Source organism: Falco punctatus (genome assembly GCF_963210335.1).
Source record: "Falco punctatus genome assembly, chromosome: 1".
In the NCBI taxonomy this organism is placed as follows: Eukaryota; Metazoa; Chordata; class Aves; order Falconiformes; family Falconidae; genus Falco; species Falco punctatus.
Window position 1 is genome coordinate 101873481 of NC_137580.1, and position 15011 is coordinate 101888491.

Below are 15011 nucleotides of genomic sequence, written 5' to 3' on the forward strand. Positions count from 1 at the left end.
CCCCTGGAGCAACCTCACTGGACAACATCAGTGTGGTCCAAAACTTAGAGCAGGGTATATTCAAATTGAAATTGCCACAAAATTCAGTGGAAAGAGCAACATGGGAATGGCTCTGTTCAGAAGGAGCACAATTAGACTAAAGATGAGCACTGAAGAAACCTCGCTCATGATTTAGGGTCCATTTTCTAAAATCCATTGGTGAAAAGTATAAATAAACCAAACTTCGCTAAGTCTCTACAAACCTGCACGGCCACTTGTCCTTGCTCCCCACAGCCCCCTTAGCTATGGAGACGCTGTGGCTGCTCTCCACATCTGGCTTTCTCCACCCAAGCCCCAAGCCCAGGGTGATGAGGGTGGACTCTGACCATGACCCAGAATGTTAAACCGCCGCCTGGCAGATCCCTAACCACTGCTTGCCAGAGGCAACTATCCTGTAAAAATCAGTGAAAAGCTGGCACCTGCCACATTTCAGGTGAAGATAAGGCACGGCTGAGCCCTAAAATGGATTTCTTCATCTTACCAGTAAACCTCAACTGCAACACACGGCCTATTGCACGAAAAGAGTTATTATGTTTCCCAGCAAAGATGATCACTGTCTTGTCAGCATAAAACCAAACTTGTCAGTAAAAACACTAGAATCAACTGGGGTGAAAATAGTGGTCCCTTCCCCCTCTTCTACCTGTCCCCATCAGTCAGCAGGTAACAGGCAGGGATGACAAATCATTTTCTATCAAGGGGAAGGAGCCAGACGGGAGCTGTGCAGCCGCCTGCCTGCAACCCCCCTTCCCCAGGAGAGCCGGCTGCCGGCCGCGCAGGCACTGCGGCGCTAAGAGCAGAGCTGCTCTCTGGCTCCCAGCACAGAGGTTATAGCCCGTTTAGAAATAATCGAAATACAGCTCCATTTCCATGGAGGCAGTGGTGATGAAAAGCATTTTACCCGTTTGGAAAACTACACCGCCGCTTCTTATAAAGCATCTTCAAGCACCTACAGTAAATACTGAGCTGACAACTAAAATGCCAAACACAGGATCTGAATTTGTACTTGTACTGATTCCTGCTCTTAAAATAAATGCAGGCAGTGATTGGATATTGTTCAGTGGTGGAAATATTTCTTCCAACCACACAACAATCACTCTGAAGAGAAAAATCAACTTCTCTAACAGGGATACACATACAAATAAACATGTTGTGGCTGTACACAAAGGTAATGCATTACCTGTGTATCGCTATTTCTACAGCTATATTTCTAAGACCTTTTCCAAGGTCAGTACTACTCTGCCTCTTATTTTGTTTCAGATTAACTTGATTTTTATGTGGAAACAGCCTTAAGCTCCAATTTCTGCATGGATTTTGGTGCCTGACTCATAAAGTACGTTTGAAAAGCTGGTCTTGAGTTTATATTATTGGCAAGTTTGGGTCCTAGGGGATTTTTGTTGTTGTTGTTTGGGGGGGGGATTGTGTTTCTGTTTTTTTCTTTTTTATTTTTTCTTAAACTGCAGCAGTCTCTAGGGTCTTGGCAAGCCATTGGTGGGCCTGTGATAGCCTGCACCAAAGCCACTGCTACGGCTGCTCCATGCTACCGTGAGGCTTCTTGTGCCTGGAGACAGAGGAGGGAGACGCACTCCAGCCCCACGCAGCTTCATCCTGCAGATCAGGCTGGGCCAACTAACTCCTGTGTCTGTTAAATACAACTTCCCAGGGCTTCACTGGTTCCCCTGTTGCTTTTTACCATGGTTTAGCCTCTAACTTCTCAAACTGCCTTCCCCTGTTGCTTTTTACCATGGTTTAGCCTCTAACTTCTCAAACTGCTTGCACTAACTCAAAAATTTCTTTCCCTGACAGGTGAGCCCAGAGTTTCATCCCATTCCCCTCCTGCCAGCAGCCCCACTCGAGCATCCCCCACCACTGGCACTGACTTCTGCATCATCTGCACCTGACCAACTGTGCATAGGTTGCAGTTCCTCAGTATAAATTCTCAGAAATGTCAAAAGAGTGGATATTTGAACAGTACATACTCCGTGACAACCAAATGATATCTGGTAATTCTACCCCAAAGCCTTCAACTAGTCAAAGGCTTGTTCTTCTCCTTCCTTGCAACCAGACGCGTTGACACCTCCTGCAGCCAAGCTCTAAATAAAGCTTGGGAGGCGTCTCACAGCAAAGTGTATCTGTGCTCCTCAAAATCCTTCCCTCAGAAGCTCAGGCTGATTTGTTCCCACACTTTCCAAAAAACCCCTTCACTGCCACAGTCGTAATTTCATGACTAATTCTGTCTCAGCAAAGCTAGGTGTAGATGGGGAAAAAACCCTGCACATCATGAGAAACTCGATTCAACCCTAACTACTGTGTTTCAGTGAACCCTCACAAAGCTAATAAAGCTTTATGAATAAATTACATGCTTTTCAGCTTCCTGTTTTTTGAAGTGATAAAAAATGTAACAATGCATCATTGCAGATCTCATGGATCCCACCAATGCGCCGCTTCCTGCAAGCCTCGGCATGCACGCTCATCATGCAGCGGCCGGCGAAGCCAGCAGATGTGACAGTCAATGGAGGAATGCTGGAAATCATGCCCAGGTGCTGATGGACAGAGTGGTTAAAAAGGGATTTCAGGTACTGCCTACACCCAGACTTTAAGATATTAATCAGAAGAACTGAGAGAGAGAGACATTTGAAGATGATCAAACAAAAAGCACTGGCAAAACACCATTTCAAATGACAGCAGTAACACACATTGCAGAGTCAAAACGTGACACCTGATATTACATGTCTGCACGTTTGGCTGACATTATAAAAACAAATTCCACCCTAACCAGGGATATTTTTACATTTTGATGACAGGCACTAACTCTTTAGATATTAGGTTCATGCAGGTAGAAACCCAGCCAAACACCATCCAGCACTGATATTTATGCGCTCCCCATTAGGCTTGTGTCTATCACTCTCCATTTTAGAGACGTGCACAATGTCATTTAAAGACATAGGGTATTTGCATTGGAGCCTGTGCTCCCAGTTGGGCTGGGAAAGTAAGCCTGTGCTAGCATGTTTTTTTTTACAAAAAGAGCAGGGATAAAATAATCAAAACATCTTTCTCATGACTCATAGCCCTGCCCTGACATCCTTGCTCTGCTCCCACCCAGCACCCCATGGCAGGGATTTTCTGCTTCCCATAGGGCTGGATAGAGGCTGCCCATCCCTCACCTCAGATGCAACAAATCCACAGATGCCAGAAGAACCGCTTGCTCTAAATACCCTCACTGTTTTCTTCTTAACAAAAAGGATACAGCCATAATTTTATGGAAAATGTATGCAGGAAGGGAAGGATTTGATTTTCTGAATGCAGAAAGAGTCAAGCTCCCTTGTGGAATTTAAATATACCTATTTGACGGCTTTTCTTTTTTTTTTTTTTTTTGCCTGACCCTCTCAATATTTCAGCACATGAATAATCGTACGCATATAAACAAAATGGGCTCCTTCATGGATGAAACGCACACAAGAGATTTGTACCATTAAAATGCTATTTAATCTATTTTAAGGGTTTCTGAAAGACTGAAGGGTACACAAGCACGGTACCCTCTGGGAGAGGATCAATGTCACTGCCAGTGCAATGAGGCCCCTTTTGTGCCTAGGCAGCTGCAGGATGAGAGTCCAATTATTAAAGAAATCACCACTAACAACAATATGCTCAATGTTCTTGTTGTACCCATTTGATTTTCAAAGCTTCATATTCCCAGCCCTTACAGTTATGCACAGGGGTGCAACTCTGCTTGCTCCACGCATGCAACTGCTGGCTTGGCAGCACCAGAAACCTGGCATGATGAATTTATATGACAAATCTGGGGAAAAAAATATCTGAATATTAAGAGGACACGCTATGCTTTTCCTCTGGAAATCATTTGAAAAGATCCAACCCAAACTTCAGACAATTTAACATCCATAGTAAAGAGTAGCTCCAGTCAGTCATTAAACCTCAAAGGGACCCCTGAATTGTGCTTTTCTTAATGAATTCAATAATCGATTCTTACTACACAAATAAGGTATGGGATGGATCAGCTAATAAGCATTCTCTTTTAATTGCTTTCTTCAAGTGACAATTTGTACAAATGATACCATCAAAGTAGTAATAATTTCCTTATTGATTAAATTTATCTTTAAAAGACAACTCAAATTTAATTAGCAATGCATGAGAGAAGCACAAAATACTCTGAAAACAACCTTGTAACCCATCCCAGGCTTAGAAATCATGGCAATAGTCATGCAATAGACTTTTGCATCTTTATTCAAATAGACACACGCGATTTTATGGAGCATCTTTAGTGAATGTCTGTGACTAACCATGAAAACCCATCAAACCCTCCCTGCAGAGAAAAAGCAAGACGCACAGCAAAAGCAGTCTTCCTACTTAGTCCCATAGTCACTAAAAACCAGGGCCACAAACAGTTTTAAAATAAAAGAAAAATTTTCAACAGAAGGAGCAGAGATGGTCAGAGAAGCCTCAGTGCCAAAATTCACACATGGAACTGGTGGGGACTCACAGCAGTGTCAACACTTTCAAGCTGTTGGAATTGGACACCAGGTTTATAAAATCAGAACAGAAACTTGTTCGGTATAGCAAAGTATTAGAAGAGTTGGCTCAAGGCTTGCTCAGAGAGCAGGTCATGCTCTCTGGGACCAACAGCAGAAACTGGGCCTGGGGAAGGGGCCAGGTTGTGGTCCACAGTGCACAGCACCCACACGCTCCCCAGGACGGGCAGCTTGGAGCAACGCTTGCTCTCCCTGTTCCTGTAGCAAGACTGAGACCAGGTATGAGATGTCTCCACACGCCCTGGTTCCAGCACCTTCACTAGCACCGCCTGGTCACCAGGTTTTGGTTTCCCCAAAAAGTCTGCTGGGGAGAGTTACGGACGCAGGGACAGACCAAATGTTTTGTCCCCATGGCTGTCAACACTGTAAGAACGACCTGGCACTATTGTAATTCAACGGCATGGCACACTTGGCGGGGCAGGGGGAGTAAAAGAGGGAAAAAAAAGCACACTGAAAACCCCTCAGTTGAAGTATTAACCTAAACTGCCTTGCATAGCAAACACTTCTCTGCTCTCTGCCAAGAAAAGGAGAATTAGACTCAATTCTGCCTCGGGAAGTGAAGTAGTGGACATCAGGGACAAGAGGAGTGAATAAGCACAACCTTCTGGAGACACTCCAGTGCAATAAAAGAAAGTAGAATAATCCAGAGAACAGCATGTTCCCCTCGTCAGGGCCAAAGCTACCCCGCAAGCAGAACAGGAATTTGCCTGGGGCAGCAACATGCTTAATGGCTTTATTACTATTATCTGAGCAATCCGAGGATGCTTCCCAGCACGTACAGGAGAGCAGCGAGCCCAGAGCCACCTCTGTGAACGTGAGTAACGGAGTTATTTTTTCAAGTGGCTCACGCAGGTACTTTCCCATTTAGCTAACTGAATTCAGCAACTGAAACATACAGCCCATATATTTCCCCACACATAGGTGCCATACAGCTTACTTTAGAATCGTTGAAGCTTATTAATAAAACAAGACACTTGTACAGTATATGGCCTTGGCCGTTCTAGGTTTGGACAGACCAGCTTTCTCAATTATTTATTTCATTTTGTTATTCAGATTACTTGCATTCAATTTTACCATAATGTAGTTAGCTTGTGCTTTTGCCTGAAACACCTTATTGTTTTCCATGACCTTCTCATAGCCTCAACAGGTTTATCGTTTCATTTTTGTTCTTTGAACATTCTTGGTAATACAAGAATATAATTTTTAAAAAATGTCACATGATTCTCAGAAGAGGATGGAACTTCACCATCACTAAAAAAAAATAAATACTTTCTGTATTTATTCTCATCCAAGGATCACTGGAACAAACAAGGAACCACCAAATTACTTTTCTGACTACAGGCAGTCACCAGGCAAAACAGCAAAACACCCACAAAAAGCCTAATAATTTTCTGTTCAAGTTGATCCTCAGAACAATTTTATTAATACAGAGTCCTTCGTTACTGGTAACATGGTAAGGCTGCTACAGACCCCAGCCATGGCAGACTGCAAGCACGCAAGGAAGGGCTGGCAACTAGAACCAGATATATCCACCTGAGACCTGACATCTGCTTGAATCCGTAACAACTCTGTTTCCTTACACATGCGATGACTAGCCTTGGATAAACTATTTATAACTGAAATCTTACTATGAAATGGAATTTAAATATGTGGCAATTGAGACACACCATCTCTCCGGGACCACTCTCCGTATGAGCTACTTGACCTGCATACACAATGGCCAACATTTATTAAACAGAACTGATGTGCTATGAACTCCTGGTCTCTAAATAAGACCCTTGCACAAAGACTGATTTTTGGATGTCTTCTTTCTATGCAGTTTCATGAGGTGGATTTACTAAGTATTTTGGCTCTGAAAAGCAACAATATTTTTAAAACCTTGACCAGAACACACAGCATATGAGCATGCAAACAGCAGGGAAACGTGGGTTAGAAATGCAAGCTTGGGAAAGTCACTTGGGGAAGATAGGGATTATTTTATTTCTAAAAGGATGTTTATTAGATAGCTTTTCTAAAAAGTTCAGCATGTGAAAATGAAGAGGACATATGCTCATCACTTGTCCCTGAGACATTTATCTTATTCTTCCAGTTAGGAAGCCAATCTCCCATGAAATCCCCCAAAACCTAGCAGATGGGTTGATTTACTGATTGTGAGAAGACTCGTTCCACAATGATATTATTAAAAAATCCCACAAATAAGCAAATAAGGATAACCACAAGAGAAGCTTTGTTTAGAGCAGGATCTCTCCATACCCATGCAGCAAGCTGCATGATGACGTGCCATAATTACTTCATATGGAGAAGAGCTATGTGGCATATTTAAAGCCTTTAATTTCTAATCCCTGGTTTAAGTGAGATTATTGTTCCCTGTAGCCAATAACAATGGATTTCTTAAGTTTCTTCTGATTTGCCAGAAGCAAATATCCTCTGGTAAATCTATGAGCTGAACAATGATTTTTCATTTTTACAACAGCACAGTCAATTCAATTTTCCAGTTGTAAGTCTCAAGCCTCTCCCTATCAGCTTGTTAACGTACAAGTGCTTTACTCTAAAACATGCCTGGAAGAATCTCAAAAGACTTCACCATCCCAAGTTGCTTCTGAACATTGAATTCATTGCTTATGAATCACTTGATGTATGTAAACACTTGAATCACTAAGCCACATCTAATATTGTACATAGTAATCAAGTGATGTTGACACAGTGGATTCTGTAATGACGAATGTCTGCACGGATGCACTGAAGCAGCTCTAAAAACATGGCTAATTATTAGTGTTTCACTTTTATAAGCAAGTTTTGCCTGTTTATGAACATATTTCATTTGCAGATGCTAAATGCCTGTAAAATATTTTCAGGCTTTGTGTCCTCTTGAGAGAGTCACAAGAGTCCCACCCCCACCCCTACAACTGTTCACGTGACGAGAACGGCACGGCACTTTTCTTGGTATTTAGGATACCTATGACTTAGAGCAGTGGTGTGACAATGTGACCCGGGCCTGTTCTGGTTGGCATGCTATTTCAACTCAGTAGCTTTTTGCATCAGGTCAGACAAAAGAATAAGACAGTAAGAATAACAGATAAGAACCCAAGGAAAAAAAACACACCCCTAAAAGCAAGTAATTTTTCCCCCTTAAACTTAAATTAAAATGCTATAAAACACATTGGTGCTGTTTCCCTGAAGCATTCTAATAGCTTTATGCTAACTTGTTAAAGTGTTGCTTTGTGTTCCCTAAACAGGTGCAATTTTTCTTGCAAATGTGTCACAAACCTTGATGCCGAGTTCTATGTTCTCCCCTCCGTAAACATCCATCCCAGGATCGAGAAGCCCAATCTCTCCAAAGAATTTTCTGTGCACCACAAATGAGCAACCGATCATCGCCGGTGTCCTGTATGAAGAGAAGAACAACAATAATGCACAATTATTGAAATTTTCCAATTTTTAATGGACGGAGGGCTAATTTCTGCTGAGTTCCTGTTGGCTCCATATGCTTCCTGCCTCTGGTTATCCCAGAGACTTTGCAGCAATGAGTGAGCTCTGTGTCTTTGAAGACATCGTTTCACCACTGCAATGAAACTGTCCAAAATTCACTGTGTATAGACTGGAGAAAGAGCTCTCCTGGGATTAAATTACTAAAAAGATTTCAGGTCTTGGCTCTGTTGCAAACACCTTGGTGTGTCTATGGGCAAGGGCACAAATTCTTTGGGTTTCCACTCCCCATAAGCAAAGGAAACGTAATAATGGCATTTCCTTTTTCTTACTTTCTCCTACACATTTAGTAACAGTGTAGACTTCAGGACAGACACTAGTTTTTATGGTATCCTGTGAAAAAGGGTTTCTAATCCAGATCTTTATAATATATCACAAAGGAGTCATCACCAACCAGCAGCAGCAAGCTAAACTGCGAATCTGCAGAAGCAAGTCCTTGATAATGTCAAGACAACTGTTTGCAGAAACATCTGCTGTGTCATTTGCCCAGTTTCACCAGTATCAACAGAGCTCTGGGTTAAAAGATCAAGTTGTCACGTTCATCCTGCAAAACTTTGTGCCCTCCAGCTAACAGCACTGCTCAGCTCCCCCTCCGGCAAGAGCAGCCAAGCGCTCTGTCTGCTCAGGGAAAATGATAAGAGAAAAATGAGGGTGGTAATAATAATACAAACATCAATAGAATAGCAGAAAGACTGAAGAAAACCACATTGTCAGGGGTTAATCTGTAATAACTATGCAATTTCAAGGACATAATAGATGGTTGTGTTTGCTAACGATTGGGGCTGCAACATGCACATGCACTGTCCCTCCCTCATTACCTTGCAAAACACTGGACCAGATCTCCATCTGATACAGCTGCCCTGAGATGAGGATGTTATTCTGATTCACACAAGCTGAGATCACATTTGGGGACATTTTTTGAGTGGTTAAACACTTGTGACCCTCTCCATAAAATTACACTTTGCCACAGAGCATGGCACTGAACAAAACCATATCATTATGCTCTTGCAGCTTGGGGATACACTAATCTGTTGCAGTTACGGTATATGGAAAGTTTACCCCCTGGGATATTTTCTGTACTAAAATAGAAATATAAAAACCGTTCTCCCATTTAACTTGCTTCCATGTGAATCCATGTTGGAAAGAAAAAAAACCCCAAGGACCCACTTAGAGGGATCAGCAGGGAGGAGACAATGAATTTTAAAGCTAATCCATGCCAAGGTACTGCCAGAATCTGCTTTTGTGGGGAGCTGTGGGGCTCCCCGGCCCACCTTGAGCTCAAAGCTTTGAGCAGAGAGAAACCCCACCATGCAGGACAGGATGGCCACCACCCCTGCCGCTCCTTGCCTGGGACTAGGGGACACCTGCCTTGTGCTGCCTGGGGAAAACCTGCAGGGTGTAGCACCAACGGTAGCCCACCTATCTAGAAATCCCACACCACTTAGAAATGCCTGTTCTCCCAAGAGAACCTATTCTTGAGGTAGAAATGGGGCAACGGGATAGTGTATTTTAACAGCGGCCCTAAAATCCTGGCTCAAAGCACGTTTCACAGCTTGTCCATGCTGCGGAGCATGCTCAAGGCTGAACTAAGCAGTTCGGGCTTGCAGAGGTGGAAAGCACCCTTGCATATACCCAAGACACAACTTACAGATGGCAAAGATCAGACCCACGCTCAGCCTCTCCATCCACACCACACAAAATGTCCCTGTGTGCCAGAGGAGCTCCTGGGGTCTCCAATGCACCCCAGGCAGCCACAGGGCTCGATGACCCCCAAGGACCTCACGGCTCGGCTCTGCCAACAGCCGGCCGAATTCATCTCTGCGAAACCCTTGAGCTCCTCTAGTCACATAGGTATTATTATTTATGGACATTTTAATACTTTTAATAGACTGGTAGAACAGCTGAACACTGCTGCCATATTAAATTAGTTAGAATTGGAATCCATCAGAGGTTTTTTTCAATAGATTTCTTCCCTGACAGCAAGGCTGGCCTTCCTTCCAATAAGTGGTATAATGTTTCATGGTTTGCTGCCACTCTAGTACTTAAGATTTCAATTCTATTGCTTTATTTGTAGCAAGTTAACTGCCATTAGCAGAAACAATTCCTTCTGAAATGATAACCACATTACAGATGCCAAATCTAATAGCTCCATTATCCTAGATTACCTCCTGGAATTAAACGGAAGGGTAAGTTGCTCTGATTTTACACGGAGCATGAACAACCCAGTTCATCTCCTCCACTGGGAATAGGCATGGTGGAGCACGGGAACCTTTGACTTCTCCAGTCAAAACCTGTTAGGTCTGCTAAAGGTACTCAGGGAACAGTTAAAGACAGAAAAAAGTCCAGGTGAAAGTTCTGACCCAATAATGTGGATCACTGGGAACTCAACACCAGGTAAACAAGGTTTTCTGAACTGGAAGGCACTCAACAGCCATGCTCTGGAGCTGTACCCCAATAAAGCTTTCTTTCATTATTATTTTACAACATGACTTCACTTTATAGACCACAGAGTCACTAATCCTTTCCAAAATGGTCTTGGAAAAGCCTGATTGGGATTTTGGAACTTCACCTTCAAATTTTCCTCTTCTTCGTTTTGCTGCACATTCTGTTTTCAACACGCAATACCATGAAGCATGCAAAGCAGCGTTCCCAAGCGGATCTGAGGTCCCTCAAGCAATACAAATTAAGTGCTACATTCTTCTTTGTAACAATGCCTCCATATTAAATAAATGAGGAATCAAGCGGCGCTCGACAATTTAAATAAAAACACCATTTGGTTTTGTAGTAAATCCTTCAAAAAGGTGGACGTTTACAATAATAGATAGCCCATCCACAATGAAATAATGGCCTGCAGACAAAGAGCTGATAAAGCCTCTTGTTCCTCTGCCCCTTAATTAAAAGCATTAACGCAGTTTGTTTTTTAAAAATCACACAGCTCAGCTAAATGCATTTTTATTTGTCCCGAAAGCTATTCTTTCTTTAATGAGGAAGGAAAAGCAGAATTTGGCAGGAAGGGATGAACGGAGATGTTTAGCAGAATTACTGGTTTTGTATCCAGAAATCCAGAGCGTTAGTCCCTTGCCATTATTTTGGTTGGCTCCTCTATACAGCAAGCGATGAAAGGTCAGGAAAGAGCATCTTTTATGAAATATCCTCAGCATGAATCTCTAAATAAAGATGAAGAAGATAGAGAGAAAAACGTCCATCCTAGTCTATTAAGTTACTTTAATGGTCTTCCTTTCTTTAGTGCACAGTTATCATCTAATGATTAAAAAGACTCAAGTAGATTGCTTCTTCAATTCAAGGAAATTAATTTTCTTACACAATTGGATTTTGCTTCTGATTTTCTACTAAAGCATAAGTTATAAAATATGTAGAAAAAAAGATATTAAAAAAATAATTAGCAGTCATACCACTGAGTGCAAGAAGGCTGAGAATATACTTTAAGAACTGCTGGAGTGTCCAGTTTCCATTAAACTGCTGTTGTTTTTAATAAACTTCAGTCATGGAGTTGCTCACCTTCAGCAACGCAACCCCACTGCAGCAGCAGACGTGGCGCCGCATTTAGTGCATCTGGGGTGGTCCTGTACCTGCCTAGAAAGGCTCATCTGTCCCTCTCTCAAACCTGCCATCCCTCATTTCACATACCAAATTTAAACTTCTTATTTTCATTTTGATGTTCTGGACTCATCCCAAACGTGCAGTTTCCCACTGCTGATGCCCGCCTGCACCCCCACTGCTCAGCCGGGGGTCGCTGGTGGGAGTCAGTGCCCCAGCAGCCAATGCCGGGAGACACTCAGCTCTGTGCCTTAGGCTTAACCAGCTCGTAATGTGTAGAAAATTACAGGTAGATTATCAAATTCAGTCAAATTAAGCCCGTGGCTTTAAACAGTGGCCTATCGATTATTTCCCTGATGATACCAGGGTAAGGAAGAACACCCTCTTTATTTTTACATGGCACTCTATGATCAAACACTTGATTTTCTTTTGGCCATTGATGAAATTAAGGACCTGACTGCAAACAGAAACACACATCAGTGCCGTCACCTCTGTGCTTCTGCATCTGTGGCAGAATGAAGACCGGGATGAGTAACACAAGTTTATAGCAAAAGAATACACACACAGGAATGAAACACAAGTACGTGGCCCTGTGGGTTGTCCACCCCAGCCATAAGGCAGGGTCAACCACAGCCTGTCCCCAGGCAGCAGAGCTCCATGGGGCAGGGACCACCTGGCCCACCGCTCCACCGGCCACAAGCTGCACCCAGGGGCTGGGAGACCACTTGCCCCGTGAGGGGGCTCCGGGCTGGAGCCCTCCCACCCCGGCTGCCTTCCCGGCTGGGCTGGCTGCTGCGGAAGGCGCAGGTGGCTGCAGGATGGCCCTGGTGGCCAAGAGGCAGCGCCAAGCCTGCCGAGGGCCACCTGGGGCTGCGCCATCGCCGGGCAATGCTGCACTCGTGGGCTGTGGCAGCCAGTCCCCCCGCAAAGCCACAGAGGAAACCTCTGGTCCCTCAGGTTTTAGGGGCAGAGAAATGGAAGAGGAACTGAATGATTTAAAAATTCCAACTTGTTTTTCAATTGCACTCAGCTTGGTGACCATCAGCAGCCTTGGGGGCTGCCCTGCGGAGCCTGACCCGGCTGCTGGGGCCTGCGATGGAGCGGCCAGGCAGAGCCCGAAGCTGGAAGTGGCCCGTTCCCCAAAAGGGGACTGCGCCCAGGCAATGGCGGCGCCAGGCAGAGCGAACCAGAGGCCCAAGGCAAACCCGGCCCTGCCCAGCCTGCGTGTCCCCAGCAGCCCTGGCCCACCGCCGCGCTCTGCCTCCCTTCCCTGCTCCTCACAGGGGCTGCAGCCCCAGGCAGGAGGCACCGGCGGGGGCGAGGCAGCGGCCTGGGTACCTGCTGCCTGGCACCGGCCCTGGCGGCCCTCCCCGCCATGAGCTGCCTGACTGCGACTGCAACCACAAGGAGCCCCTGCCTCCCCCTGCGCCCCGGCCTGGCCTCCCCCGAAACCCAACGCAGCCCCGGTGCGTGCTACGGAGCGGTGTTTGCTTTAAAAGTGAACTTGAACTCATTAATTGAGGAAAACTTTGCAGGAATGGAAGCGCGTTTGAGCGGCAGGGCAGCCGCGGGAGGTGGCTCACAGAAGCGCACGAGGGCGAGATGCCGATAGCAAAAGCCCAAAACTAATGTCACACACGATGCACATCTCCAAAGGAGAAATACATATCCCTCTGCCTCCTACGGCGGGGCATCGACATGCAGATGCGGAGTCAGGCAGGAGCCATGCTCGCAGCTTCCCTTCACTGCCTGCGTAATGGCTTGGGCAGATAAAAGCTGGATGCCTTTCACAAGAATGTAATAAAATTTCTATGAAGGAACAGCATTTTAGCCCACAGCAGCATACCTTGCTTAATATTATCCTCGGGATGGCATCTGCAATAGTTGTTTCTTGAATAATTCTAGTTTCCCTGCCCCAGTGACCTTGGTTAATTGTCTGTTTCAAATGGGTTTATTTTCCTGCTGTTGCTAAGTACTATGGAATCTGTGAAACAAATTAAAATAAGAGATACCACATAAAAGAGATGCTGAATTGAATGCCTTTTCTGAATTTACTGGAGATTAATATGACTTTAACTTTTAATGGCAAAGAAGCTGTGAAAACTATGTATTTATTAAAATACCTATTATGTCTACCCATGTCTGTGACCTTGCTCAAGATAGATTTGACTTTGTCACTGTTGTATGCCTACTCCGATTTCCACGTCAAGAAGCGGCTCGTTCTGGGACCTCAGGCAAAGCATTTAACTTCTTTGTACCTCTGTTTCCTCATCTGTCAGATAAGTATACCTGGATGCTCTTGAGAAAATGCATTTATAAATCAGTTTAGTGGCTTCCACATTGGAGCTGTTGAATTAAATACTGATACTGTTATGTATGTATGTAACTACTGATGGTGTTATGTATTGTATATTGTTATGTATTGCCATGTACCTCCTAAGTTGAAGTCACTTACGGTGAGAAAAGCACTGGCAGTTAACAACCTTATAAGCGAGGAATTGCACACACAATTTGCTGTTTCTAGCCTTGCTCTAAGCCACCAGCAGCGAGCACACCCTTATGGTGCCCACAGTGTGCTAAGACACAGCGTACAAGCCTAAAGCAGATTTCTATTTACAAGTCCAAGCTTCAGGACTGTAGCTCAACTGTAAAAGTTCCCTGCCAGGATAAACACTGCTGCCGAGGTCACTGCCTGAACGCATTTTCCTTCCTTGTATGTTCTAGAAAAGTCAAGGATGTCCCAGCACTAAAAATCACTGGATGCCTGAGCACCCACCTCCATGCGCATGATTCTTCAGCACTTGTAGCAGGAGTTTTCGTACAGAAAGTTGCCACTACAGACTGTCAAAATGCTCATTTGCAGGTACTAATCGTCCACAACTCCACACATTTTGTCAGCTGATGTAAAACTCCAGCCCAAAAGGTCTCCATTACATGGATCAGGGCTTACAACCCTATTTCCACAGCTGCTTGGAAGCAGAAGACACTTAGGCCATGTGCCAATTGCCCAACCATCTCCCCACAGCCATCTTGTTGGGATCGTAGCAAAAGACACCAACCTTGAGAAACCCTTCCAGACCAAGAGCCCTAAGATGGGAGCCTCGATCAGGGTCATGAGAATCTGCAGAAGGCGTTTTGGGCTGTTCATCATTTACCCAAGTGCTGGCAACAGCATGAGGTGCTAGCTCCAATGGCCCTGGTCCTGTGCTCTCTGTGTACACGGGGGAGCAACACTGCATCACAGCATTTGAGGTGTGCAGCTCTGAGTCTCAGAGTACAAGCCCTAAATAAGTCACCTTGGAGAAAGTCAATTTGAAAATTACCCTTCAAATAGGAGTCAGTGTCTGCTCAGGAATGGTTTTGAGGAAATAGCTGCAATAACAG

The 15011-nt window shown here is 44.5% G+C and overlaps 1 protein-coding gene across 1 annotated transcript in view; it reads right to left on the reverse strand.

Annotated features, from left to right (window-relative positions):
• Nucleotides 1-15011, reverse strand: part of GALNT17 (polypeptide N-acetylgalactosaminyltransferase 17) — a 213684-nt gene that overhangs the window by 70636 nt on the left and 128037 nt on the right. Inside the window, exon 6 of the mRNA XM_080398856.1 lies at nucleotides 7851-7968. Within this exon, the coding sequence (XP_080254982.1) occupies nucleotides 7851-7968 (118 nt within the window). The remainder of the gene's footprint in view (nucleotides 1-7850; nucleotides 7969-15011) is intronic.